General features: G+C 50.0%; 12 protein-coding genes across 12 annotated transcripts; 3 read left to right on the forward strand and 9 right to left on the reverse strand.

Moving 5' to 3' along the window:
- Positions 1 to 5: 5 nt before the first annotated feature.
- On the reverse strand, positions 6 to 1,722 carry HO173_002601 (uncharacterized protein; the record flags this gene model as incomplete). The annotated part of the gene is made up of 4 exons (XM_037304533.1): positions 6 to 41; positions 124 to 549; positions 621 to 1,329; positions 1,397 to 1,722. 4 exons carry the CDS (start codon positions 1,720 to 1,722, stop codon positions 6 to 8), a joined length of 1,497 nt encoding a protein of 498 aa, XP_037168626.1.
- Positions 1,723 to 2,714: 992 nt separating this feature from the next.
- Positions 2,715 to 3,476, reverse strand: HO173_002602 (uncharacterized protein; the record flags this gene model as incomplete). The annotated part of the gene is made up of 1 exon (XM_037304534.1): positions 2,715 to 3,476. One exon carries the CDS (start codon positions 3,474 to 3,476, stop codon positions 2,715 to 2,717), a length of 762 nt encoding a protein of 253 aa, XP_037168627.1.
- A 1,044-nt stretch (positions 3,477 to 4,520) lies between these two features.
- Positions 4,521 to 7,145, reverse strand: HO173_002603 (uncharacterized protein; the record flags this gene model as incomplete). Its single annotated transcript, XM_037304535.1, has 4 exons — positions 4,521 to 5,252; positions 5,306 to 5,825; positions 5,878 to 6,513; positions 6,625 to 7,145. The coding sequence occupies 4 exons, from the start codon at positions 7,143 to 7,145 to the stop codon at positions 4,521 to 4,523; spliced, it is 2,409 nt and encodes an 802-aa protein (XP_037168628.1).
- Positions 7,146 to 7,757: 612 nt separating this feature from the next.
- On the reverse strand, positions 7,758 to 8,797 carry HO173_002604 (uncharacterized protein; the record flags this gene model as incomplete). The annotated part of the gene is made up of 4 exons (XM_037304536.1): positions 7,758 to 8,311; positions 8,372 to 8,613; positions 8,670 to 8,703; positions 8,767 to 8,797. 4 exons carry the CDS (start codon positions 8,795 to 8,797, stop codon positions 7,758 to 7,760), a joined length of 861 nt encoding a protein of 286 aa, XP_037168629.1.
- A 591-nt stretch (positions 8,798 to 9,388) lies between these two features.
- HO173_002605 (uncharacterized protein) lies at positions 9,389 to 11,155 on the reverse strand (the record flags this gene model as incomplete). Its single annotated transcript, XM_037304537.1, has 4 exons — positions 9,389 to 10,033; positions 10,086 to 10,552; positions 10,602 to 10,904; positions 11,152 to 11,155. The coding sequence occupies 4 exons, from the start codon at positions 11,153 to 11,155 to the stop codon at positions 9,389 to 9,391; spliced, it is 1,419 nt and encodes a 472-aa protein (XP_037168630.1).
- A 1,093-nt stretch (positions 11,156 to 12,248) lies between these two features.
- Positions 12,249 to 12,770, reverse strand: HO173_002606 (uncharacterized protein; the record flags this gene model as incomplete). The annotated part of the gene is made up of 1 exon (XM_037304538.1): positions 12,249 to 12,770. One exon carries the CDS (start codon positions 12,768 to 12,770, stop codon positions 12,249 to 12,251), a length of 522 nt encoding a protein of 173 aa, XP_037168631.1.
- Positions 12,771 to 13,570: 800 nt separating this feature from the next.
- HO173_002607 (uncharacterized protein) lies at positions 13,571 to 14,491 on the forward strand (the record flags this gene model as incomplete). Its single annotated transcript, XM_037304539.1, has 4 exons — positions 13,571 to 13,573; positions 13,625 to 13,724; positions 13,781 to 13,962; positions 14,048 to 14,491. The coding sequence occupies 4 exons, from the start codon at positions 13,571 to 13,573 to the stop codon at positions 14,489 to 14,491; spliced, it is 729 nt and encodes a 242-aa protein (XP_037168632.1).
- Positions 14,492 to 15,025: 534 nt separating this feature from the next.
- Positions 15,026 to 15,955, forward strand: HO173_002608 (uncharacterized protein; the record flags this gene model as incomplete). Its single annotated transcript, XM_037304540.1, has 3 exons — positions 15,026 to 15,129; positions 15,289 to 15,852; positions 15,922 to 15,955. 3 exons carry the CDS (start codon positions 15,026 to 15,028, stop codon positions 15,953 to 15,955), a joined length of 702 nt encoding a protein of 233 aa, XP_037168633.1.
- Positions 15,956 to 16,417: 462 nt separating this feature from the next.
- Positions 16,418 to 17,420, reverse strand: HO173_002609 (uncharacterized protein; the record flags this gene model as incomplete). The annotated part of the gene is made up of 3 exons (XM_037304541.1): positions 16,418 to 16,748; positions 16,848 to 17,166; positions 17,222 to 17,420. 3 exons carry the CDS (start codon positions 17,418 to 17,420, stop codon positions 16,418 to 16,420), a joined length of 849 nt encoding a protein of 282 aa, XP_037168634.1.
- Positions 17,421 to 17,683: 263 nt separating this feature from the next.
- HO173_002610 (uncharacterized protein) lies at positions 17,684 to 18,623 on the forward strand (the record flags this gene model as incomplete). The annotated part of the gene is made up of 3 exons (XM_037304542.1): positions 17,684 to 17,855; positions 17,912 to 17,991; positions 18,042 to 18,623. 3 exons carry the CDS (start codon positions 17,684 to 17,686, stop codon positions 18,621 to 18,623), a joined length of 834 nt encoding a protein of 277 aa, XP_037168635.1.
- A 1,248-nt stretch (positions 18,624 to 19,871) lies between these two features.
- On the reverse strand, positions 19,872 to 20,640 carry HO173_002611 (uncharacterized protein; the record flags this gene model as incomplete). Its single annotated transcript, XM_037304543.1, has 3 exons — positions 19,872 to 19,883; positions 19,940 to 20,052; positions 20,250 to 20,640. 3 exons carry the CDS (start codon positions 20,638 to 20,640, stop codon positions 19,872 to 19,874), a joined length of 516 nt encoding a protein of 171 aa, XP_037168636.1.
- A 3,908-nt stretch (positions 20,641 to 24,548) lies between these two features.
- HO173_002612 (uncharacterized protein) lies at positions 24,549 to 25,450 on the reverse strand (the record flags this gene model as incomplete). Its single annotated transcript, XM_037304544.1, has 3 exons — positions 24,549 to 24,632; positions 24,679 to 25,008; positions 25,058 to 25,450. The coding sequence occupies 3 exons, from the start codon at positions 25,448 to 25,450 to the stop codon at positions 24,549 to 24,551; spliced, it is 807 nt and encodes a 268-aa protein (XP_037168637.1).
- Positions 25,451 to 26,137: the final 687 nt, after the last annotated feature.

Below are 26,137 nucleotides of genomic sequence, written 5' to 3' on the forward strand. Positions count from 1 at the left end.
CGCGACTAATACGCCCTGAATCCCACTCTATGCTCTTTAAACTGTTCGCGAAATTGATCAGTTCAACAATCTTGCAAAGATCTCCGAGTACCCAGATTCTGCGAGAGCAGAGGAAAGACTTACATCGAACACCCCTCCAACACCCCTAAAGAAGCCCTCTCCAATGACCCACACATCTCTCATACCGTTGCCTCCTAGTCCTCCTCTGCTAGGAGTTGATCGGCCTTTCTTCCCATCATGCACTACTTCATCCCTCTCCTCTCGGATCCCCATCCTCGTCTCCACCACCGCTCCAACACAATACCCACTGCCTGCCTCTAGCCTACCCAGACTGAACTTGCCACCTGGAATGCCAGACCATTCGGCGCCACGACCTCCTTGCATGAATGGAAAAGGGGTTCCACTGAACTCGAAATGTAGCGTTGGTGGGTTGAGGCAGGGGAAGACGTAGAAGTTTGAGAAAGGAGGAGGAAGCGGCCGTGAACCCGAAATGGAGGCGTAGAAGGCTTTTACGGCGAGTGGTGGGGCGAGAATGAAAGGGCTGTTTATCTGTAACGTATCAGCTCACGGCCGCTTGGAGTACACCATTACGAAGAGAGAAATAATCAGTCGTAGCTTACATCAATGACCACAGCCTGATTCTGCAATACCTTACTTCCATCAACCCATACTCCTCGCATCAGCAACTGCCACCATCCCTCGGCGCCTTGGACTCCTGTCCAGACCCATCCTGTTTCCCAATCCTCTCGCTTTGTCACAACCTCTTTACCGTGTCTGCTCCTCTTCACTAATGGCGCCAATTTCTCAACTGGGCCTACGTCACCCTTTTCCGTCCCATCCAGCTGATTTAGCGCGTTCTCGGTCTGGCTGACCACCATCTCTATGGTGCTGGCAGCTGTACCTCCAACACTAAGGACTCCGTCTTGACCATTGATCAGCATCAAAGAGAAAATCGGATGCTGGATGACTTCTTTCTCAAGTAACTGCTTGAATAATGATATTGAGCCGGTCTGGCTGAGATGTTCTGATGGAGCAAGACCCAAGGAGCTACCGGAAGGGCCAAGCGTGTTGCGGGAGAACTTGGAGGGGCGGCAGTATGGGAACGAAAGGGGCAATGGATCGTTGATGGCCGGTAGAGTGAAGAGGTCTGTGTGTTGGTAGCAGGTTGGGTAGGGACGATCTAGCGACTTCTGTGCTGATTGGGAGAAGAAGTCATCGTATCGACTCCCTTTGCGGCTTGTTGTCGTAACCACGTAGAAGTCCGAGACCAGCATGTTCAGGTCCATCTCAATCTCTTGCGGTGGATCTCCAATCTTGACCTTCGCATACCTGCAACAAGACAGCCATAAATCAGCAAGCCGTTCGCACCTCTCAAGAATTGGCGGACGGGATCTACCAGACTCCATCTGCGGCCACTTCACCCATAAGTGCACTTGGATCCCTTCCACCCACCTCATTGTTCTTTGCCTTCCTGACTAACTTGTTGCCTTTGACCTCTCTCTTCGTAAGGTTGAAACGAGCTTCTGTCTTCTCTAGCTCTTCGGCGAGATAGGTCAGGTTGACGTAGTCGCGTGCGAATTCAGTTGGAGCGAATTTGCCACCTCGACGCGTGAGAGTGAAGTGCAAGACTGGTGCAGTGTCGAGAGAGCGTAAGGCGGGCGCTGAAGCGAGCGTGTAGGACAGAAGTCCTGACGTAAGTGTCAATAGCGGTAGGAGATGCATGACGATGCTTTATGCTCATGTATGAGCAACGTGGTGCTGTTTCTGGGGTCCCGAATGAGTTGAGGAAGGCGCGGTTCAGAGTGTTGACTGTAAGGATGCAACGTGAACATGAATATCAAGCAACATCAGGTAAGTTCTGGGCAAGAACACTATGATGACGATCAATTTCAAGATAGACAGTCATCACGAATTAAAGTGTAAATGCTACCCGACCACGACTAATGAAGTTTTGTTGAAGCGCTGGAACTTCATTCTGGTCCATGTTTATCTCTCTTCAAGGGCAGAACTTCCACCGCGTTTCCGGCATCCCATCTCCGCATACGAGAGTGTCATTTTTAATGAGGTAAAACCTCCAGGCTGACCCGCTGCGGAGACTTCCTATCGACCAGGTGAATATTTGTTTCTGCATCACTTCATCAACATAAGATAGACTCTTGTGTTGAAAGCTAAAAGTTCCTATATTCCATCTTGTGATGGGACAGTCCCTTTACTAATGGAGATGAGCGGCTCTCAGAATTCCAGAAGCCAACCTTCCTGTATCGCATCTTTCATATCTGGTATGGCTGAAAAGGCAAGAGGTTGAGATTAGTCCTTGTCAGGCCAAAAATCCTTCTGCTGTATTCTTTCTCGTAAGAGTACCTTTCGTATTGGGGCCACTGATAGCGGCGTTATGATGTTCGTTTGTATCCTATGCTTTGATATAGGTACGGCACGGGCTTCTTTTCCAAAGGCATTCTCAGTCGCCAGGTCTGGAAACGCCTTGGACTCTGTGAATCATAACTTCGAAGCCTTCCCCCCCCCCACCCTCTTTTTTCTTTTCAGATTTGTATGTATTACTTCTCTCGCTTGTAGCGGTTTTGCTGGCAACGGCAACACCTCGATTGGTCAATTAATTTGGTAGTCATGTCGTTCCTACCCACGTCGTGAGATTACCTGGGTTCATCAATGCCCATATTCAGGCTTCCAGCAACCCTCTATCACTCTGGACACTATCACCACGGCACCTCCTCCCCAAAGCGATCGAAGAACTTTCCAGAATCCTCGTTTCCAGATCTCCCAATTAACCCCAACACATCCACCACACTCTCCTCCGCACTAATTGCTCCGTCCTCTTTCACAGCCACCAACCCGCTTTCGACCCTTCCCGGATGCACAACCGTAAAGATAATATCCGGCAAATCTATCGAAAACGATTTCACGATCGCATTCAGCGCCGCCTTGGACGCACGATACGCATACCCGCCACCGGTCGTATTAGAGCCCATGGAACCCATCCGAGAACCCATGATAACGACTTTCGCCCCGCCAAGAGGCCTCAGTTTGGGGAGCAAAGCTCGAATGAGTAAGAACGTGCCCACAGTGTTGGTTTGAAAAGTATCCGTCATTGTCTCAGCAGTTATCACATTCATAGTCTCCGCCTCGGCAACATCGGCGCTCCTCTTAATGGATACCGAACTCTCGAGACCCCTCACACCAGCGCTGTGGATCATGAGGTCAATATCCTCGACATCATGGAGTTGCGTGGTAATTTGGGTCTCATCTCTTACGTCAATGGTAAACATGCGAAGCGTATTCGTTTCGTTATTGCCGACGTCCTTGCGGTACGCATCTGCTGCTTCCAGAACGTTTTGTGCAGAGGAGGAAGAAAAGCTCCTATCGACTGCAAGGACGGAATTGTCGGCACTTTTGAGATAGGCTGTCACGAAGGCCTTGCCTAAGCCGGAGGCAGCGCCAGTTACGATGATATTGGGCATGAGCACGATTATCGAAGCTGCACCAGAGAGTCCAGTGAAATTGATTGCCGTTTCCCTTGATAACCACCGATCTCTGGTGCTGTGTGAATAGGATGGATTTGCAACTGGAGTGATGGTGAACTAGCTTCGAAGCGGGCCTCGACGGCTGGGGGAAAGGCGATGAAAGTTTCTTCCAACCCCTCCGCAGTCGACTCGGTGGCGACCCATCTGTACGAGTTACTGATTGGGAGGCGAAACTTCTGCAGAATCTGTACGCACTACTGCAAACTTAGGGATGCAAATATGCCTGTTGTGCCACGAGTACATTGAGGGGAACACCAAGACACCATGAGATCCCTGCACGAAAAATTGGGGTTGATCATGCTGTACAGCCTTACAACCGTAAACTGTGGGGTCCGGACAAAATGAGATACCGCGTTTGATGCATGCTACAAAAGCACCTGCGTAATGACACGTACAATGTTTCCAAATCGACAAATCCATCAACCCCACCTTTCTACGCGCAGTCTATACCACATGCACTAGAGTATAACGCAATACAATGCCTCCTTGCGGACCTCTCGAGCAGTACAAGGATCTATTCCTCCAGGTATCTCATAGATCACAACTCTTTAACCACGAAAATCCATCATTCATATCGCTGAAGTCCTTTGGGTTGGATGCCGGCGACTTTCCATTTCCTAAGGATTATGACTTTGGCTCGACGGTCGCTTTCAAGATTCAGAACCCATGTCCGACTTAAAGTCTTGAGGTATGAGGCCATGGCTATCCTCGAACATCGAGAGCGAAAGACTGTCCTGACTTAGAATGTGGCTCGGAAGAAGTCCCAAAGGTGGCAATTTTAGGATGGTGACTCGAAGATCGCGGTGCGGAAGATGTGGTCAGCAGGTTGTTGCAGCAGCACTTCGGAGGATATATTAGGAAGACTATCAGAACGCTACGTAGCAAATGCAGGATCTAGGTCCCCTCCATCACTGATGCATGTACTCGTTGGTATCATATCCGCTATCCAGCAACAAACGATGAATCCACTCACAGCCCCCCTCAACCCCCTCCCTCCCCTGGATGATCCCTATAGAACTCGCTCACACTCTCAAGCTCCGTCATCCTGAGCGCCTCATCCACACTCTTGACAAAATGCCTCGGTCCCCCACACCTTCCTACTATCCCGCTCTTCTCAAACATCCGATAAACATGACTGCTCTCCTTTGGCACTCTGCAAAAGAACACCCTCTCACCGTTGTCAATATACCCGTCCACAATTTCAGTCAATACTTGTGTGCCTGAGCCATCAATCGAGGTGACCCCATGGACGTCGAAGATGATGTTTTTGTTGTGCTCCGGTGCTCGCACGCGTGGCAGGGCGGGATGGGCGGCGTTGGTACCATAGAGTTCGAGTCTCCGGAGACGGTTTTTAAGGTCGCCGGTGTTAGCGAAGGTGAGGGGTTCGGGTATCTTGACGATGAGGCAGCCTTCGATGAATTCAAGGGCTTGGGGGTTATCTTCCGCGTTCTCAAATTGGTCTTGTGTGCCTGGTACTTTGCCCAGGATTTGTATGCGCGGTTTTGTTGAATGTCGAATAACAGAGAGCAGGGAGAGGCCGACACCGAAGGCGATGCCGAGGGTTAGGGAGTAGAAGATTGTGGCCGCGAAGATGAGAAACATAAGAGCAAGTTCCGACCAGCCGCGGATGTGGACGAAAAATTTGATGTCGTGGGGGGCTTCTTCGATGAGGGAATAGGCAACGACGGATATCATGGCTGAGAGGACGGCTTTCTGGGGAAGGGATCAGCGATGGCAACGAGGTGGAGATATGGAATGAAGCGTACCGGTAGGTAATAGAAATACGGCAAGAGGAAGAGAACACATATGACAGTGATAAGACTTAGAAAGATACTACTCATCGGAGTCTTCCCACCTGTCGACGCATTGACTTTGCTCCTTCCATACCCACCGAAAGCCGGTAGGGCCATGAAACACCCACCCAGTACATTGGCCGCCCCAAGGGCCACAAGCTCACGGTTGGCACTGAGTGACATACCCTGCAATCCTTCGCTCCCTCCGGTTCCCAGACTTTTAGCCGCTACCGAAGATTCAAAGAAGCCGAGTAGCGCGATAAGGAACGAGGTACTCATGGCTTCTTGTATGTGTATCATTTTGGAAGGCTGCAAAGGCCACCGAAATGGAAACGGTGAGCCGGTGCTTGATTGGATGGTCCCGAGGATCTCGAGACCTTGCTTGTCCCAGCCGAATTTCCACGTTAAGACTGCAGATAGAACGACGACGACGAAGCGGTCCGGGACGTATGCCACGGATGGGAAACGCGGCTGCATGTATTTCTTAAGTTGCCTGTGCGTTTTTAGCAAAATGGTCCTAGTCTCTCGCGAGGCTCACGACATACCTGCAAACCATAATAATGGCAAAACTCCCAAATGCAACACCACAAGTCAATCCGTGCGCATATTTCACGTTCGTCACCAAGAACACAATCTTTGCCGCACTACTCCCGTGGCTCACCCCTCCTGGATCATGTTTAGCCCTTCGATTCAGTCCCATTTCCGGTATAAGCTGATCAACCAGTATCACAAATCCGATTGCGCTGATGAAACCCCGGAGAAAAGGTCTCGAAAGCACACTATCCAAAAACCCAAGCCTTGTCAACCCTGCAACGAATATGATCGCACCAGCCATCCCCGTCACAACACCTGCAATAGCTGCGTTTCTTGCATCGTCTTCATCCCCAGAGTGTCCAGAGTCTACACTACCTCTCACCACCGTACCCACAAGCAGTGAGCCAGCAGCTTCTGGTCCAACAACCATTTGCGGACAGCTGCCTAGCAGCGCGTAGATAAACGGGTTGAAGACGAAAGAATAGAGACCGTTGATGGGCGGTATGTGGCCTAGATTGGAGGCATAGGATAGAGACATGGGTATGTAGAAGGATGCCATGGTAAGGGCAGCGATGAGGTCGCCTTGGAGATATGACCATTTGTATTGGGTTATCCATTGTAGGAAGGGGAAGTAGTATGCCAGATACCTGTGTGAAACACGTGCAATCAGTAGTCAATTCATACCTTCACCAGCTTCGGACACACTCCAATACATCTCTTTCAACATCCTAAGCCGGATTCTGGGGAAAAGACCATACATTACCCTCCTTCCCTTCACACCATGCCTTCTAGCCAACCACTGCGTCGTACTCATGGGCCCTTCATCTCCTTCCCCACTTCCGTCTCCTCTCCCGCCTTTCCCATCGTTTGCCCCATCCAATTGACCGCCCGCTCTAGATCCAAAGACCCCATCCGCAAGCGCATCTCCTAGAATGCCATGTCTCAAATCCGTCTCTCCAGCATGCCTTCCCCCAAAGACACCTCCATTACCTGACTCAGTATGTTGAGGTTCGTAGCTTAAATGTGTAGGAGTATAGTTGTTTTCTCGTGCATTGCCGGCATTGGAAGAAGATTGTGGGGGCTTGTTGGAGTCCGAAGAGGTAGGACGGCTAGCATGCGGACTTAGCAGACCATGTTCGCATTCTTCTTGTTGGCAGGAGGGACGATGGTAGGCATGACCGCTCCTGGCGCTCTGGTTAGATATGGAATGCTGGAGGAGCGGTGTTCGTTGCGTGGGAGGAGAAAGATTCGAATGGGAGGACGAGGTTCGGGAAGGCATGGCGAGGCTTGGTAGAAGGGTGAAGGGAAGATTTAATTGCTGGCGGTGGTTGGACGTATCATCAATGCCAGTATGGTAGTGATGGGTCTATAACTTAGATATGCAACAAATATATGATGCTCTCACGTCCATCGTAAAAGGTCGTTGACCCGTGATGCTTTTCCGCAACGGTATGCGGGTTACCTCAGATTCCCGGGTCACGCTGGGCCAGGTGGCATGTGTGAACAGCTTATAGAGCGCCCAACTTCAAGTCACAGATAAACGATTCCAATGCGGATGATTTTGGTCAAAGTACTATCGGTCTATTCTCAAATGTATTGATACTGTCTATGATAGTGTATTTTACAGGCGCATTTTATCTGCTTGCAACGTAACGCCATGAAAAGACGGGGGAACAAAAAGAAAAGAAACGGTTAGCGAGTCTCTGAACTCCCCTGCTGTAATACGAGTAGTTACGCCACTTGCTCGAATCTGCGTGTCTTGAATGAGCCCTTCGCGTCTCCACTGTCGGAAGGCAGCTACCGCGGAGAGGACTAGGTGGCGTCATAGAGCACATTTATCTCACACCTTAGCCGAGCAACTAATCCTCATCTCGGGTCTCTTCGCGTGCGTCTACTGCGCCTTTTTCATTCCTGGCTGCTGTTGACCACCAACGTACTTGTTGATATCCGTAGCATCAGTAGCCTGTCTTCCCGCTCCCTTCACCGTCTCCCAGCCCTGTCTTACCATTGGAGGCGTGCTCTGATTTGCAAGCAGCGCATCGACCCTGGCGACCATCTGCGCAATAGCCGCCTGTACAAAGCTGCTCTGGCTGTATCTGGCCCTCACAAAGACGGTGTAGATACCCAGGAGGATCCAGCTGCCCTTGGTGAAGATGATTGCCGAGAAGAGGACGCGGAACCAGAGGAAGATTTCGAGGCTAGCGACAAGCATCATGGAGGAGTCATAGTACTCTTTGACAAACTTGCCAATTGTATCAGCCATAGGAGAAGCTTTGGTTGCTGGGCGGCCACCTGGTGAAGCACCGGCGGCAGATTGCTGTGGGCCGGAGATAGTGGGAAGGATGTTGGTACGGGTGTAGGTCGCGACGTGGAAGACAGAATAGACCATGAACGGAAGGAGTGCGAGCGGGACCTGGCGCGCGAAAAGCCAGACAAGTGCCATTGCTGCAGACGAGGGGTATCAGATTGGTACTAGTTGTGGCGGTACGTTAGAGATTCACGAACCTAGATATTGCACATTCTCATCTCCAGCGAGGGCCATAGGGCCACCTTGTTGGCGGCTATTGGTGCGTGCTCGTGCACGGTAGGCCTTGTAGACGACGATTCCATAGGTAGCCGCGGCAGCCACGAAAGCGGTGCGATAGGAGTATCGGGCCCAGGCACTATATGGGTGGAAAGTGACATAGGATAGGCCATAGCGGAGGGTGCAAAGAAGCAACGTCACATGTCCTACAAACCAGCCGAATCTGTAGAAACAAAGTCAGTGCTGGCAAAACATGGTAGAGTAGCTTCCAGGACTCACTGAAGTGTCTGCGCGAGGTGCATGAAGCGCTCGCCTAATCAGGTTCTGATAAGCATGTGTGGTAGAAAGCAAGACTTTGACGGGATGCGAAGTGTACCTAGAGATCCAGTGGAAGGAGGCGGAGCCATTGTTTTTTAATGATATGTTGATTCAAAGCTGTGGAATGGTGACAGTGGAATGTGTCTTCGTTGTAGTGGTGAGGTGGTTGTTAAAGAAGTTTCAAGCCGTGAAGAACAGGGTCAGGCTGAAGCTCTAAATTTCCCAGCCCTGCTGAATGACGCACAAGTCGTTTCTTGACACGCGACACAAAATAATGCTGCGTCTTCACTACTTTTATAAACCACAAGTCACCAGGTGTCCTCTAGCAATGATGGGTTTGGTGCCTACGTATGCCTAGGGTAAGAGCCATACCAGCCAGGGAGCCTCGAACTCATTCTCGAGCAATTGTCGCATGATAAAGAAGATTGGCTATGGGCTAAAGAATATGAGGAAATACACTTCAGAAAGCTATCTTGACAGACATGCCATTTTGCTTCCTGCCCTTCCTCGACATTACTCTTCAACAGTGTCCAGTCTGTAGAGTTTAGTACCAATGAAATTAGACCTGGGATATCGAGAATATGCTGGGAACCTAATCAAGGCTGCACCGACGTCCTCCCGTGGCAAAGGAACCGGTAGAAGGTCGCATAGTCATGGGCACAATGATGCCGCTTTTAGAGTTAGTTTCTCCCCCCGAGTGAGAAGCCCTTCTTCTTCGTCTTCTCATCCAGTGGCCGTCCGCTTTCCACACGTGACTTCTTCTCGTCCAGCTCTGCACGTTGCCTCTCCAGCTGATCCTTCATCTCACGATGTCTAGCATACAGCTCCTCCTCGCTCTGCTTCAATTTGCTCTCTTTCTCGGCGACCTTCTGCTGAAAGACCATCTTCATCTCCGATTCCATCTTCGCTAGCTTTTGCTCGTGTAGCGTACGCTCCTCTTCCTGCTTGACAGCTGGGTTGACTTCTTTGAACACGCTTGGGTCCTGTGCCACGCCCATTTGAGTAAGTCTGTCAGAGCGGTAATTTTCGTAGAGCGCGTTGTTGGTGTGCTCTTTGAGCTCTTCCATGTGTGTACGGATAAGCATCTGTCGTAGCTTGACGAAGTCGCAGTGGTCTTCGTTGTCTACTTCGATGACACCCCAAGGGTAGCGTCGTCCGCGGACCTTTCGACCTTCTGGGCTAGTGACTTCGCTGTTCGCACCAACGACGGCAAATGGAACCTTTGACATGATCTCCTGGTTTTCCGCGATAGTCTCGTCATCGTCCAACTCGTAGCGTGGTCCTTCAAAGATCTGAATAGAATGATGGTGGATATCGGTCAAGATCTGACGAGCTATTAGCGCCTGTCACCGCACCGAAAATCCAGCATCAGCTTACTCTCGCTTTGAATGACATGATCTCCTCGTCCGTCAGAGTATCCGACTTGGCAATGACCGGAATCAGGTTGACCTTGGTATGTAGTCTGCGCATCACTTCGATATCCAATGGCTTTAGCGAATGACCTGTAGGCTGGATAAAGTATACACATGCGTGCACTCGGTTATCAACAATGTTCATTCTGTTGACCTTGTTCTCAGCATCCAGGTAGGCATCGAAACGCTGCTCAATGTTCTCGACAATGGGCCTCCAGGAGTCATCATTATTGACAAAGTCACCGAAACCTGGTGTATCCACAACAGTGAGACGTAGACGCACGCCATTCTCCTCGATATCAGCACTGATTGATTGGATTGAGACGGTTTTTGGGATGATGTCTAAGCTAGGGCCCTTCCGCTCTTTTGGCGGGTAGAGGGAGGTATTGAAAAGGGTGTTAACCAAGGTAGATTTTCCCAGACCGGATTCACCTGTGACGGTCAGTTGCTGTGGTCCTCGGATCTTGAGGTTGGCACTCACCAACGACCATAACGTTGAAGTTGAACCCTTTGCGGACACTTTTGCGGTGCCATTGGTTAGGCAAATTCGCGAAACCAACGTATCCTGTGAGCTTCCTCCGAACAACATTCCTCATGTCACTAGCCGCCTGTGCTGCTGCCTTGGGGTCTTTGGAGCTGACAGTTTGAGAGGCAATTTGCTGAGTGGGGCTCATTGGGTTGGTGCGCTCATTGTACGGTGAAGTGGGCTTTCCGTTTGGTACTGGAGGGCCGCTTTGGGGCGCTGGAGATTGTCTCGGCGCTTGCGATAAAGGCCCATTGGTAGCTATAGAGAAATTAGAGATGTCCCCCAGTCTTCGTTCTTTCTTGGGCGTTGATGGAGGCGTCGGCGATCTGAAACTTCCGTCTTCAACACAATATTCGCTGCCTCTCGTACGGGTGACCCGCCTGACATGATGCAATTCGAAACATTCTAACATGCTGGCTATTCATGTTCTCGTAATATATGGCTGCTTGCAGGTACAACGATGATTGGGGCAGAGAGCGTTCTGGGGTATGATGATCCAACTTACCCATGTTGACGAGCTCGACAGAGTGTGGAAGGAGGAATCAAGTGAGGAAGTGACCAGTCACCTGTAAATTCCGTTTGAAAGTTAGCAGGAGCTCGTTGATTGCAGTTTGTAGTCGATGGTGATACCGGCGTAGGATGTTTGGGCGGGACGCGAATGCAAGCCAAGCTGTGGGGAATCCTTATTGTTTGCTTACCTTCTGAGGTCGAAACACCAATTGCGCAAACGAATGTTCCCACGCAATGAGAAGTGAGCAAGCGAATGATGCCACAACGATATGTGAACGATATGTAGGGAGGATATGACAGGCGTGTCGTGGTTTCTGTTGCCGTCCAGAAGTGCAAGATTTTTGGCTTAAGGGGGCCGTTAGCGCTTCATAGAGATGAAGGAACGGACAAGGGTCTCAGCCTTACGGGCTGGTCAACGGCTCCACGATCTTTTGACACCTCACACTCACAGCGACCTTCTCAACGAACTCTATTAAGGGGATCCTATTCGTACAACTTGCACATGTGATCGCCCGGAAGTTCAAAGCTGAATTTTCTCGACTTACTTGTGGGCTATCATTTACTTTTCACGGGAAGCAGCATGACAGAATTGCCTTGTTTCTTTGTGAAGTGGACCAATCAGGATACTACGCTACTCTGTTTTTACCTTAACGCTTTGACTGTGCATACTGTCTCGGGATTGCTGTCCTGCTGGGACACCTTCGCATATGTGCTAATGCGAGAAGGTGGAAATAAGAAGCCTTGTCCTGACCAAAAATGGGTAAAATGTTTTCACAGCCGGTCTCGGAGTTTGATCAGTGCACTCTCTCCAGCATCAAAGATGAGCCATAGATGAGATAATGACGACGTGGAAGTTGCGGAGATTCAAAGGTTTCTTTCGCTGCTGCATAAAGGGTATTTCTAGGCTTCCAACCTCCCAACCAATGGCTGCTTCTGCTATGAATGTTCCTCCCAGCAACCCCTTTTGCGCCCGGTGGTTCGATCCATGAATTCTCATGAAACGCACTTAGTCGCCCAATATGATGGCCTGAAACTTCTACTTCTCTTTGCAGTCCGAAACGCCACGCTATGGGTAAGAGACCTTAGAGAACATCAAAGTATAGTCTCTGAATCGCTAGTATTAATAGAGTCCTCGTCGCTCACTTCGGGACGCCACAGTTTCGGGTCTGATCCAAGGGAACCATCCTCTTGATCTTCGTACAGTGGAGTCTCCGAAACATGCTCAACAATCCCAATGGCGCGGCCATTGCCGTTCAGAGAGACAGCTTTCCCAATTTCCTTACGAGCACCATTCTTCACCCGGGCACGCTCCCCCTTTATCCTTGCTTTCACTTTACCCGCTTCCCTGCATCCACTGACCCTTTCGAAAGCTGCCAGCTGCGCACAGACGATCAAGAAGGTGTAGCTCCAACAGAGCTTTTCTGAAGCGTGGACGTTGAGATGGGGATGTTGGGCTGAAGGACCGAAGGTAGAGTATGGCGGCGGTTGTTTGGCAGCGTCCACTAAGATTGGTGGTAGAACACGTGAGAGTACGGTGTTGAGACTGAGGAGGAAAAGGACCGGGTTGAGGAAAATAGCCGGCACGATGTAGGATTTCGAGATTGCGGGATGCATGGTGGCGAAGGTAGATGTGAGCAATATGGTCTGATATAGAGGACGACCTTCGTGGTAGAATAAATCGCTGGATGGTCCTCTGCTGAATCTGACGAGAGTGTTGGGCAGATGCCTGCCTCGCAGAGTATAGGACAGTACAAAGTCGAAGCCTTGGACACAATTGCTGGTTAGCCACCGTAGATGATGTGTGACTCCAATGAGTAAGCACCTCAATTTGTGGCAGACTCACCAAAGAAGGAGTGTATATTTAATCGGTGAACGCGAGCTGAAAGCTTGTTGATCCTCTACCGATATTCAGACCTGACGGCTTTCCACAGGGTCAGAGGATAGGCTTATGCAAGACTCTCAGGTCTGTGAGGGAAGTAGGAGACTATGGAAATCATGATCGAAGTATAGTTGAAAGTGAGTTGGGAGGGAGGTAATTCATCGTCATTTTAAGAAGTTAATTGGATCCAAATAAAACCTGGCATTCTCAGCAGTCTGAGACCTGTACTTTCTGTCCAAGTAAATCGCCGAGAGCGCGCGGGAAATTGCACGCTCCTGCCCGGAGACAGGACATAGAATCGAGCCAGCACCTTGCACATCTTGTGTTGCCTTGCTTCCTTCTCTCCAAAGACTGCGATCATCGCCGAAGTTGTTTCCAGCAGCTGGAATCTCTTATCTGAAAGGTCTAGAATCAGGGACTGAGGGCACATCTGCATGAGCCACTGGCGGCGGGTGCTCCCGTCAAGGGCCCTCACTCCGCGCTAGTCCACGGATTCGAAACGTGTTGCGAATGCGATCCCTTCCTCTCTGTCAATATGGTTTGTAAAGCTCCAATCTGGAAAGCAAGGTTGTCCTGACAGCGAAGACAGAACACCCTCTTTAACTCTGCTCTCAAGCAGTCATCTTCTCTACGCCGCGACCTCGATGCCTTCGCCGATGCACCGGGCACTTCGTCGCCCGCACTGCAAGGTCAGCGAGGCCAGATGATCTCGTCAAATAGCATCCAAATTGACCAAATCACATAGGCCAAATATCTGCCTCACTTACTTCACTGTCTCGCACAATAGACGACTATGCAGAAATGGCGAAGAAGGAGCTTATTCCAAGCAAACAAGAAAAGGCCCATGAACGCTTGAAGAATTTCCGGATCGAGTTGGCAGACTATAGGCAGAGTTTTGATCGCTTAAGAAAGGATAGAGAAGACAGTGTAAGGCGTTCTGATCCATTGCTACAGCGATCCAATCGCCGAATAGATTCTTGTTTTCTCATTGCTAATGCTCGCTCGGCTGCAGCAAACGGCCCAAAACCGCACTGAGCTCCTTGGTCGTCGCCCGCATCATACCGCAACGCCCGAAAACCCCTACTCGCAATCCAGCCTGGCTCAAAACTCAACCTTTGCTCCCCCTAAACCTCAATCCTTGTCTTTTGGCGCCGCTCCACAAGACTACACCCGAGAAACACACGCTCTGCGTGAGCAGACCTTCATGTCTTCAACCAATGCTGCACTGGATGAGTATCTTGAACGAGGACGAGCGGTCTTGGGTGATTTGGGAGACCAAAGAGAAATGTTGAAAGGAACACAAAAGAAGCTGTACAGTGTGGCCAACACACTAGGTATAAGTGGTGATACGATTAGGATGGTTGAGAGGAGATCGAGGCAAGACAGATGGATCTTTGGGGCTGGCGCGATTATATTCTTTGCATTCTGCTGGCTAGTCATACATTACCTTCGGTAAAAGGAAACGAAAAGGACAGCCACTGTGCACTATCGCTTTAAGGCAACTCCAACTTGAGCATGGTGTTGGGGCCAGACAATTTCGCTGTTAGGTATTAGTGCAGTTTCTAACGGATCCATACGCACGTTGAACGGCTTAATAGACGGTTTCTAGTCTGGCCTTTTTAACATGGAGAAGTCCAAAGTAGATAGGGTGGCTGCTCTCTGTTTCTCAATCCCTCTTGCAGCCTTGCTGTAGATTGCTCAATTGCGTCGCATCGGGAGAAGTCGTAGCGCGCGGTAGGCGCGAACCGATGTCATTTCGCCAAGGCCAGCGCTGCAAGTCTCAAGCTTGGATTTGCACGAGACCTCCAAAGTCAAACAACTCATCGCTGCTTCAACAAAATCTCTGCACATCGTCCTTCCAAGCAACAGCTCAATTACACACCATCAAAAGGCAGGCATCATATGCGTGGACGTCCTTATCGCGTGGTGCTAAGCGTGAACAGCAGACACTCCTTGCTCTCAAGCTTTGAATACTATAACAACAACAGACATGTCGTACGCACAAGCTGCACAGAAGGGACCCAAGCAGTCACCTGAAGAAGTATGCAAAAGTCCGTCTCGCTTGCATGGTCTCGTGACTAACAGTTTGCAGGCGTACGCAACATATTTTCTTTCAAGGAGCAGTACCCTTCCCCATGTTCTGGCTCTGCACATCGCGTCAACATATCCTCTTCACAGCTCGTGCAAATATCACTGCCAAAGCCCGCAAATCATCCATCCCTCCCCATATAAACACTGACACATTATACCCAGAATGCCAAATACTGACATGCCAAACGGTAGCCGTGCGCCAGCACCCCCTTCTTTAAACTCCTCGTCTTCCTCCTTCACCAATGTAGACTCACAGCATCTTGAATCAGAAGCCTCCGAGACCGCCGACCAAGCAAAGGAGAAGACCTCTGAAGCCGCCGATAAAACCAAGCAAAAGTCCTCCGAAGCTGCCGAAACCACCAAAGAGAAATCCTCTGACTACGCCCAGACCGCCAAAGAGAAGGCCAGAGAGGCAGCCGACTATACCAAAGAGAAGTCTTCCGATTTCGCAGACTCCGCAAGCAAGAATTACAGTTCGGCGAAGAAGAGTGCGGAGAAGAATGCAAAGGAGGCCAAGAAGGAGATTAAGAGTGCTGGACAAGACCTGAATGAGAACAGGGACAATCCAGTTGTCATTGCCAACGGCGTGTTGATAGTCGCTGGAAGCGCGGCATTGGGATATGGAGCATACACCAAGCATGTGAAGGGAGAGCTAGATTGGCAAATTGCGGCCATCACCGCTGGAGTCGTGGGCGTGTTGGCTGTGGGCGACTACTATTTGAGCCAGTGAGTATTGTCTTGCCTTCTGTTGGATATCTGAGCTGTTGCAATGATCGATTGCTGACACTGCAGCAGATACCTGTTCAAGAACAAGTACCCCAAGAAGTAGACGTGCGTGGGGAACGCCGAGGGTGCCATAGGGAGGAGACGCCAGGATGGGCGGTTGCGTGTGCTTTTCGACAATCATACTCGACTCATTTCGATTTCCTTGGTCAGAGCGCTAGGTAGCTTGGGATTGCTTAGTCGCCATGCCGTCAGTGATATGACATATGGTGTAGTACTATCAAGTGCTGTCTGATCACAGCTTTGTGGACCTTGCCCGATCACTCAAGTCGTCCTGACTAATATTCTCTACAATCCCGAATGTATGCTCGCAAGCTCTATATGCGGAGAGGAGATCGCAGTGCCGATGCCCATAATTTACAAGGTGCCCATGAGTACCTCCTATACCAGGAGATTAATGATCTAACACCAATCTGCCAAACTTTCATTTACTCGCCCCTACTTTTCTTTCCATGTAAATGCCGCTCAATGCTTTGTCATACAGTACAATACACCTTTTCCAAAGCCTTCACTTCTTAACACTAGCACCCGTAGCATCATGTGCCGCCTTCGGTACCATCTCATCGCTCTCACTCGTCGGCTCGCCATGCTCACTCTCCACTTGCCGCTTCGCAGCTTGTGCGCGCTCTGTATCACTAACACCTGCTCCCGAGGCCACAGGATCTGGAGATGACGACGGCGGTGATTGCGACGCAGGTACAGCTGACGTCGCGGCTGCTGGTATTGGTCCATCGCCCGACTCTGGAGACGGGGCACCTTCGTCGGGTGGGGGGGCGTCGTATTCTTCGAGTTCGGAGCCGTAGATTTCGGGGTGTCCGCGGAAACAATCTTGCATCGTCCTGTCACTCCAGAGTCAGCACTCATTCCCCATCTTCTTTTTCTCATTCCCAAGTCGTCCTCCTCAAGATTCTCAGCGCGTCAAAGATAGGAGAACTCACTTGAAATTGTCAATACAATCCATCCCCTTCGGCTCTGCCTTCGAAAACACAAAACAGCTAAACGCCCCCCTGAACTGCTCCCCGCACGGCCCGTACGCCATACCCCCTAAGCATGGGCAATCCCAATGTATCTCGCCGGTCTCTTCATTGAAGGCACCCTCTTGCGAGGCTTGTTGCTCTGTTTCTTCAAGTGTTTCCGGTTCCGTGGACTTTGACGGAGGCGTGGGAAGGGGAGGTCTGTCTTGGCGATTCGGCTTTACCGATTCAAGGGTTGGGACAGAGGTTTCGTCGGAGGGGCTGCTCGGAGGAGGGACTGCGACTGGGGAATTGTTGTTAGTCTTCAGGAATTGAAAGGGGGTACTTAGGGAGCGAACATGGAGGTTCTTCGGCGAACAAGGTGCTTGTATTGTAATAATATACCACTCCAACTGCCAACCCCAACCTCGTTGCGTAGTTTTTCCAGCTCCGCGACTGTTGCGCTGGTGGCGCGGTGGAAAGGAAGCGGCGCGTTGGGGTGGAGCGGAGGGAAGGGATAGGAGCGCGGAAGAGGCAACGGGGTGCTTGTCTTATCATTGTGGAAGCTGGAAGGAAGGACATCGAGGAAATCTGATGTTGCAGGTGCAGTCAGAGTAGCTGAAGGTGAGTAGCAACTTTTTGGTACGAGATGTTTTGTCAGCGGAAATTTCCGTCCGGTCTGCCATGACGATTGACGAGATGTTGCCAAGACTCTTCTCCTAGATCGAGGGGGATATAATTAGTTCTCTTTTGTTATGTTTAAGCCATGTAATCTTTGAAAAAAATTACGTTGAATAGAGCTCTCAGCAGGTAGGGCAAGCATGGTCCAAGATCAGAACCCCAAACTATGGCATCCAGCACGCTTCACCCACGGCCACATCCATGGCTCGGGTGATGGACCATTTGGACCTGATGAAGTCAAGCAACACACTGTTATAATACTCAATAACCCATTGGAGAACAGAAACCTTCTAGTCGATGTCTGTATCGAAGGTATGCATCATATTAAGGCAAGAGATTCGGGTTTCATGGCTGATATAATAGGTCAGCTCGTTGCATTGTATGTGCCGATGGCGGAGCAAATAGACTTCATGATTTGCACCTTGCGGGAAAAGAAAAAACCATCTGTGTCTGTCATTCGAGTCTTTGTTGGTTATTTCTTTGTTGACCAAGTTCTAGTTCCCCAACGCCATATGCGGAGACTTGGACTCTTTACGTCTCGACGTCGAGGAACACTATCGAAGCCAAGACGTAAAGATCATCAAAGACCCAGATCAGTATTCAACAGACCTAACAAAATGCTTGAAGTATATAAGAGATCAAATAGTCGATACAGAAGATAAATACGAATCTCCTCGGAGAGGAGTGGACGTAGCGATCTTCGGAAGCCTTGGTGGCAGGGCCGATCAGGCCTTCTCTCAACTACATCACCTTTACACAAGCTCCCAAGATTTTCCATCGATGATTGGCGATTTGTACCTTATCACAGCGGAAAGCGTGATGTTTCTTTTGGAAAAGGGGAAGAACAGAATCCATGCTCCAGTGGGACCGAGACATTTCACTGAGAACGTTGGTGTTATACCAATTGGAAGGCCATCAAAAGTTACGATGCACGGTTTCGAATGGGATGTAACAGACTGGCGCACCGAATTTGGTACCCAAATGAGTACGAGCAACCACATCAGAGCGGAAATTGTGGAGGTGGAGACCTCGGAAAGAGTCTTGTTTACTCTTGAGACTGCCAGAAAACCTGGACGCTAAGCTCTGCATCTCCATGGTGGCAGGACTTCTAGGAGCAATGAAACTCATCAACTCCTCTTGCCTTAACGGCATCGATCGAAGATTGACTAGCATGCCGTGGATCTCGCTTATTTCGCGCTAGAGACACCCACCTCTGGGATCATCGATATCTAAGAGGACATCAATACTCTCTTACTTCGTTGACCCGGTATCTTAGGATCTTCACCCGGCGGTGGCTATGTGCTTGTGAAAGATGAGAATCGTATAGGGGTGGTTGATGACTGGACTCAATCAACCGGACCACTAGCGTCACATGTAGCGTCTTCAAATCTATTATTTTTCTGAGCATTTGTTTACCGTGTTTCAAAGACAGCCGGGTTGTAAACCTCAAATAGGTATAGCGCTTCACCGTGTCGTGGTGAGGAGGTGGAGCGGGAGAAATTTCAAAGGTGGGGGACGGAGAGCATAGAAGGGGTGAAAAGGGGCTTGCTCAGAGTGTTGACGGTTGACTTCAAAGCGTCTCTGCGGCGCGAGCGCCTTCTAACATGCTTTAACAACTGTTTGGCTCGAGAGAAATCGCTCGACTAAGACCATTGAGGCCCGAGGGTTACGAAAAGGCCTTTCATGCTGGGTTCAAAAATGGTTACTCCTGCCAGTACTGCTATCCAGCCTTGCTCCAACTCCGGAAATAGCCCTTCCTGCAGTCCCCTCCGCCGTCCAGTCAAAGATTTACGCAGAACGCCGTCAACCAAGTGGACTTTTCGCATGCCTACTCTTGACAGTGGGACAACACTTGGCTTGGCTTGGGATGTGTATTTGATCCGACCAACAACCCTTCCATAGCGTTTATCGAGAAATGGCGTCCAACCGGATTCAGTCTTTCGCCGATCAAATCACTCGCTTCAGGTTGAATACAACCTGGATATCTCAGATCCGGACGTAAGATGAACCAATCTAAGCGGGCTTCATGTCTTACGACGGCTCGATCCATGTTTCATCGAACATGGTTGGTGAAGGTGGTCAGATTTACCAGACGTCAGTAAGTTGTTCCGTCTAGCGAACTGATGAAAAGCGGACGTGCCCTGGTGAACTATGGACGAGAGGAGATGGCTTTTATTCAGAGAGATAATCCATGATACAGCAGACCCTTCTCTCTAACCCTGTCACCTACGGAGATTTTCCAGAGATCCGAAGGCTGATCTATCTTTGCATGCGTTCGAAAGGGCAGAAATACTAGAATCAATCGAGCCAACCAGCGTCCTGTTTCCCTTACGACCGTGCCTGGCCTGTTAACAACAGCTATAAACATCGCATGTTCCCTCGGGAATCCGGATTACATGGGCACCACTACCGCTACCGATGTCGTAATCGCATATTGGGAAGCGGTACTGCTTTGTGCCGCCCCATAGTGGGCAATCTAAGACCTCGAACATGTCTCCCTCAGAGATGGCTATACATTGTTAGCTGTCGAAAGATGATGATGGAAGGGGGGGGAACCCGAGTGCGTACAACATGGAGCACAGAGATGGAGGGGCATCCTTCCCTCCCCATTTCTGAGGTGAGGATACATCCTGTGCATTTTCTGAAATTCCCACACATCACCCATCGTTATCCCTTTATCTATCCACAATGTACAAAGAGAGCGACTATTGAGTGGGTGCGCTACCACATCGCGCATCAACAGCCCACCAATCGCCGGTCGAGTGATGAACATTCTCTGCCAAGATGCACCGGGGTAGTCAAACATCTCGAGGATCTTTACGTCCGTCGACCGGCATCTATCATGTCCCTCCAAGTCGCCTTTCCTTCCACCCAAATGGTGGAGCAAGGGATTCCACTCTAAGCCGGTCAGGTCGACATCGCCTTCAGGGACCTTCGATAAGAGGAACAGCTTTCCTTGTAGCTTCGGAGACGTGTTAATGATCCATCGCCACGTCATGTTGACGCGTTGCTGGAAGAGTAGGTCTTCCTCGGCGGCGTAGGACAGGATCATCTCGAGGAGCTCTGGGAGCATTAGTACGATCGTGCTTGGGGGCATGTCTGGCGCAGCTGAATTCGACATTTGCATAGACGGGAGCACAATGGGCTCTATCCTAGAGAGAGGTTGATCGAGATTTGAATTGCAGAATGCGAAGACGAAGAGTCGAGCAGGTTTTTGAAGACACTCGGCTGCACTCGGCTTGGGCGCTTCAGCCGACGCTCGATGACGCTAAATTTTCGGGAAGTGTTGAGGCGGGCACCGACGAGAGACTCCTTTCAATCTACTGAACCGGTGCATTTACATTCAGGATTGACGCAGTTCAAGAGATCGGAAACTTCTAGAACTTTCATCGAGGTCTCTGTTTGTATCGAAGAACAGCAGGCTTGGACGAGTGTTTGGTGCCACTAGACTATCAAATTCTATCTGTCTAGCAAGGTTCGATCGACCTCTCTCACCGCCTCGCCATGTCTCTTTCGCGACCGATGCAATGCTCTGGGGTGGTAACAAGCGACCAGCATCCCTCCACACTAGGCTCCACAGGTCTTGAACAGCGAGGCAAATCTCGTCTTGGAGGCCTGGCACTTCAATTAGAGTTGAGACTTGAGGACCTATGATCTCGCGAACGAGCCCCTCGTGCCAGGTCGTGATCTAGCCCAGAGTCCATCCCGTCTCGCTCTTTAACGCACGTGCAAATACACGCCCGTCGTTATAGGAAATTTGCACGTGCACACGGCAGCTAGCTAGGTAAGTAGGTAACGAACGTGCTCTCTTCCAAGAGGCCGTGGGGTTGTTTACGCTTCCATGATCTTTATGCTAAGATTTGGTTAGTATGGGAGGTCCTTTGTAATATGTTTCCACGGGTAGTGGTATTCCCTCGCCCAAGTGAGACAGGAAAGGATTTCACTCCAGAACTGAGAGCTCAACGCTTATGTCCCAGACATCTGCGCGGAGGAACAGCTTCCGCTGAACACTGGGCGTACCCTTGACGACCCGGTGCTATTTCTTGTTAATGCGTTGTTGAAAGAGTAGATCCTAGGCTGGTACTATGCATGCAGCGAAATCACCTCCAACAGTTCTGGCAGGTTCAGGGCCTGGGTAGAAGAACGCGTGGCTCGATCCTGCGCTGGGAGATTTGAGAAGTTGGTAGGTAGAGATACGGCTGGCTCTGCGCCACAATGTGGCTCTGGACTGCCAGGTTTCGGGGCCGTTGGAGTCATGGGTGGTTATTTGGCGATGAACGGCTTACTCTGGTCTAATGTGGGAGAGAATGAGCGCAAGGCTGGTGCGGGTGAGCAGAGAGACCAAGCAAAGAGTTCGGAGAAGCTTGGTGAGACGGTGAGGAAAGACGGAAGATCAAAGTTTTTTGGTCACGAGATCTAGGCCCTGGGGCCATGATGCCCGATGACGTTGGCCCCGTGACTTTCGATGGTTTTCATAGGACGGACTGTCTGGAACAGAGTTTCTCATTGCACATTCACTTCGAGTTATCGCTTCCATTGTCCACATTGCCTGATGTTATGGTACCGAGGTTTGATGACCGGTGGTGGTGAAAAGGCTCAAGTGTTGAGAGTTCAGCCATCGGACCAAGCTCCACTTCAAACTTTGCAGCTTTCCAGCACCGAAGAGTCCTGCAAGAAGGCTGTTCCATCTGTCCGAGCCTTCCATCCTGTCTGCGGGGTGTTCGTTCCGGCGTGTGCCGCTGGTTGTTCGTCTTGCTGTATGACTGTCCCGATCAGAAAACTTGGAAGTCACAGTGAGCAAGTGTGTCTCCTTTTTACTCTATTACGCCTGTGATTATTTACAAATCTTCAGGGGTCTATCCTCATCGTAATCAGCATGAAGAAGGTCTCTCTTCTCCTGGGCGTCTGCCAGCTGGCCGATCGTGATTCCAGACCCACAAGCAATTGGCTTGACGTATTTATCTTTCTCCCAACCACTAACCGCATACAATCCCACCTCAGTGACGGCGGGTTTGGTCATGAACATACGCTTCCATGATGCTGTCGGGTAGCTGGCTTTTTCACTGAAGGCATTCTTGGCGATTTGACGCCAATCCCGGGGGCCGTAGTATTTTTGCAAAAGGAGCTCATGAAGGGGTTCCAAACAGCGTGCTTCTGCTCATACTCACCTTTGCAAGGTTTGATTCTGAAGTATAGCTTCTCCTGGATTGGAGGCGATCTCTGGATAGTTGCTTGCCACGTCTTGCTGACTCGTTGCCAAAGGAGTAGATCTTGTGGTCTGTTGTATTCTAAGATCATTCCGAGCAGCTCAGGAATACCGTAGGTCTCGGTGGATGGAAGCATGTTTGATGTTTTGCGGTTGTCCCGCCGTGCTAGGATGGTTTGTCAGCTAAGGTCTAGTCATGTAACGTGATGACCAACTGTGTCTTCACTGCCCCTAGCTCACACAGTCTCGGCTCTCATGATGTTCACCGTAGCTACACTGGCTTCGTGGTGTTGGAGACGGCGTCGCTCAGCAGCGTAGATGTGGTGAGCTTACGGAACACTCAAATATCACGGTTGACAACGGGAATTCAAAAGGAAGGATTGATGATGAGCGAAGAAAAATGAAAGTTTCGGACCCAGCCTTGGATTTGCGTTATACAATTCTACATTGATCACGTGCTGCGATCTTACTGGCCGCCTCGAGATTTCTATCATTTGGCCTCGATGGATTGGTACTCATCCTCCGAACCTTCGTCAAGGATTCTTCATCATCCGCCAAAGAGACATTGCGCAGACTTGCGTAATCAGATGAACTCCAGAAGCGTGCGTTCTTCAAGCCAGAACAAATCGTTCTACTATCATTTGTTAGTCTGGTGAAATCGAGATTGTGAAAATATTCGCCGACTTACGGACGGTATCTTGACGACCCGTACATGAATGGTACTGCTGTCCACCCCCAAACATCTGACTGCTACTTCTTTCTCAAACTACTCCGAGCTTCGAATGTCCCCCATCATCACGTCGTTCAGCTTCACCACGGACCCATATAGCTGATATACCCAGCATCGAATCTGGGTGAATCGACATACATCTCCCTGACGGCAGGTCGTGTCAAGAAAATTGCCTCTCAGAAGGACTCTGACTCGCTCTTCTGTGTAAGCTCCTGTTGTCGGGATACTCAAACCAGCCTTTTTGGGGGAAGGCGGGTTATCAACGGGTTCCATATGGTATCGAGCATTATAGCGGACTCGTAGGCATCGGCTTTATAGAAGTGTTTTCGCTAGAGATGCGGACATGTTCTCGTGAGTTTTCGCTCTCTTGTCTTGACACGTTGGCTGAGGAGTAGATCACGCTCTGGCAATTGCAGTAGGATCATCTCTAGTAGCTCAGGAAAAGGCGAAGACTTGGTTTGCTAAAGCCATGGTTGGCCTTTGGTTGGAGGGGGGTCTGGCGAGGTGGAATCGATTTGCTGTTATTGCTCAGGAGGGAGACAGGAGTATATAGAATTTTGTTTGTGTTATCAAAAGCGATGGGGTGTTAGGCCGGGCCAGATCAAAGTCTGTTGTGGTGTATACCGAAGATATCAAAGTTACGGAAAACGTATGTACAGTGGCACGCATGACGCCAACGCCAACGAAACGCAAGTGTTGATAGCATTCCACGGTGCCTTCCTAATCTGACTTACTAAGGACCGCTAAAATGGCTGGCAAAATATATGTCGTAGAGTTAGGTGCACCAAGACATCAATGAAATGCACATTGGTAAAGAAGTAGATGGGATTGCTAGAGGACGAGTTGCGAGAGGGTTGTAGTTGATACCTTGAAGTGAATATTAGCAAAGATATTCCAGCATAGGCGACAAAGGTATTCTGTAAGGGTAGGCGATGTGAGGCTACTTGAGGGGAAGCTATAATTCATCGTAGTGTCTCTCGATAAGCGACCTATTTATCATTCCGCACGAAGTGGCTTTGCTCGAAACGGTTTTGCTCGATTGCCTACATCCAGCATGTTCAGAGGAATGTTAGGATGCGTTCCACATCCCTGTCAAACCTGCCTCCCGACTCGGTTGAACGTATGCTGCTCGATAGCCAATGACTAGAGTGGTCTATAAACCGGTGAGGTACCGCCTTTGAGGGAAGTTGGATGATTACCATTATATCTCCGAACTGGGGCAGATTAAACATCCGTATCCAGAGCCCAGGTTTACCTCGATGTTCAAATTCTGTAATGATGCTGTGATCCATTGTAGCCGGCGCATGACCTTGCCAAGCGATCACGATCAACTGCCCCGTCTGTACTCCCTTTACGTCCTCTATCTTATGTATAGGATAGAAGGTAAAGTCGTGACGACATAAAAGGACGTTCCGCATTTGCATTTCGCGAAGCGCAGGTTGCGTGAAGAGCATACGTTTCCAAGAGGCGGAAGAGTAGTCGGCGTTCCTAAGAGCCTTCAAATCAAGCTGTACCGAAAACAGCATGATCTTAATGTCCATCAGTGAATGGGAATCGCGGGACTCGAGGGTCACGTACGAATTCATCGATACTCATCGTGCTTTCCACGTTTGCGTTTCGCCAGATACACCAGCTGATCATATACGTTGATCTTGGCAAGTCAGGCATTGGGTAAGTGCAGCCTTTTCCGGGCCTGAAGATGTCAATGAACGGATTCCACTTCCACTCGGGGACCAGCTCGTCATCCAGCTTGGCATCAGCTGTCAAAAATAGCTTTCGTTGCAGATGCAAGGAAGCGGTAGTGACATCTCGGAAAGCTTTTTTGATACGCTGCGCAAGTAGCAGATCGCGTTCAGGAAGGTGGAGTAGGATACTTTCCAGAAGCTCCGGGATGGCGAAGACTTGAGATGCTGCAGTCATGCCTGGTCCGAATGACTCAAGAAACCTGAGATACACAGGGTCTTGGCTCATGCTGTACATCCAAGAAGGTCAACGTATACCGAGTAATGATGGAAGCTTTTTGTTCCCTTGAAGTTTGATGATGGGTCCGAGATTGCGGCGTCCTTGCGAAGTTGCCAGCTCACGTATTGACAGCTAGGAAATGTATAAGCCTCACAATGAAAGCCTGTAAGCCTCACTTTGACTTGGTCGTTCATGGATAAACGCTGGTGACCGCATGAGTCGACTTAGAGAACTAGCGAGTGTAAATATTGGGATAGTGGAGGGAAGCGAGAAAAAGAGGAATTGACATGGGTTGGATCTAAAAAAAGTATTTGATCGTCGGACGTTAAGATGTTGAGAATCTTAGCATGCAGCACGTGAGTTTCGCAGTGAAGGACTACTAGCGCTAGGCAAGTCAACGCAGAAGCCGACTTTCAAATCAGCACGAAGACGTGAGTTGGGCTTCTTTACCCTCAGAAAAGAGTTTTGTCAAGCTCAGAGCGCACTTTCAAGACGGGTTCGCCGCGGAGGAGAAGTAACACAAATGAGCGAGATGGCCACTTCACAATGAACAGATTGCTGTTCGGGTTTGCTTCTCTCCTGCCTCCACTAGAGACATGCCCGGGTTCTGCTCCAGTACTTGAGCAGCAACATAACTCCATCTTGGGCCAAAGGACACAAGAAATTATAAAAGGCCAGAAATGATCTTATTGACCA

Source organism: Letharia columbiana (assembly GCF_014066305.1).
Source record: "Letharia columbiana isolate WasteWater2 chromosome Unknown Sc0000005_s0, whole genome shotgun sequence".
NCBI classification, from domain to species: Eukaryota; Fungi; Ascomycota; class Lecanoromycetes; order Lecanorales; family Parmeliaceae; genus Letharia; species Letharia columbiana.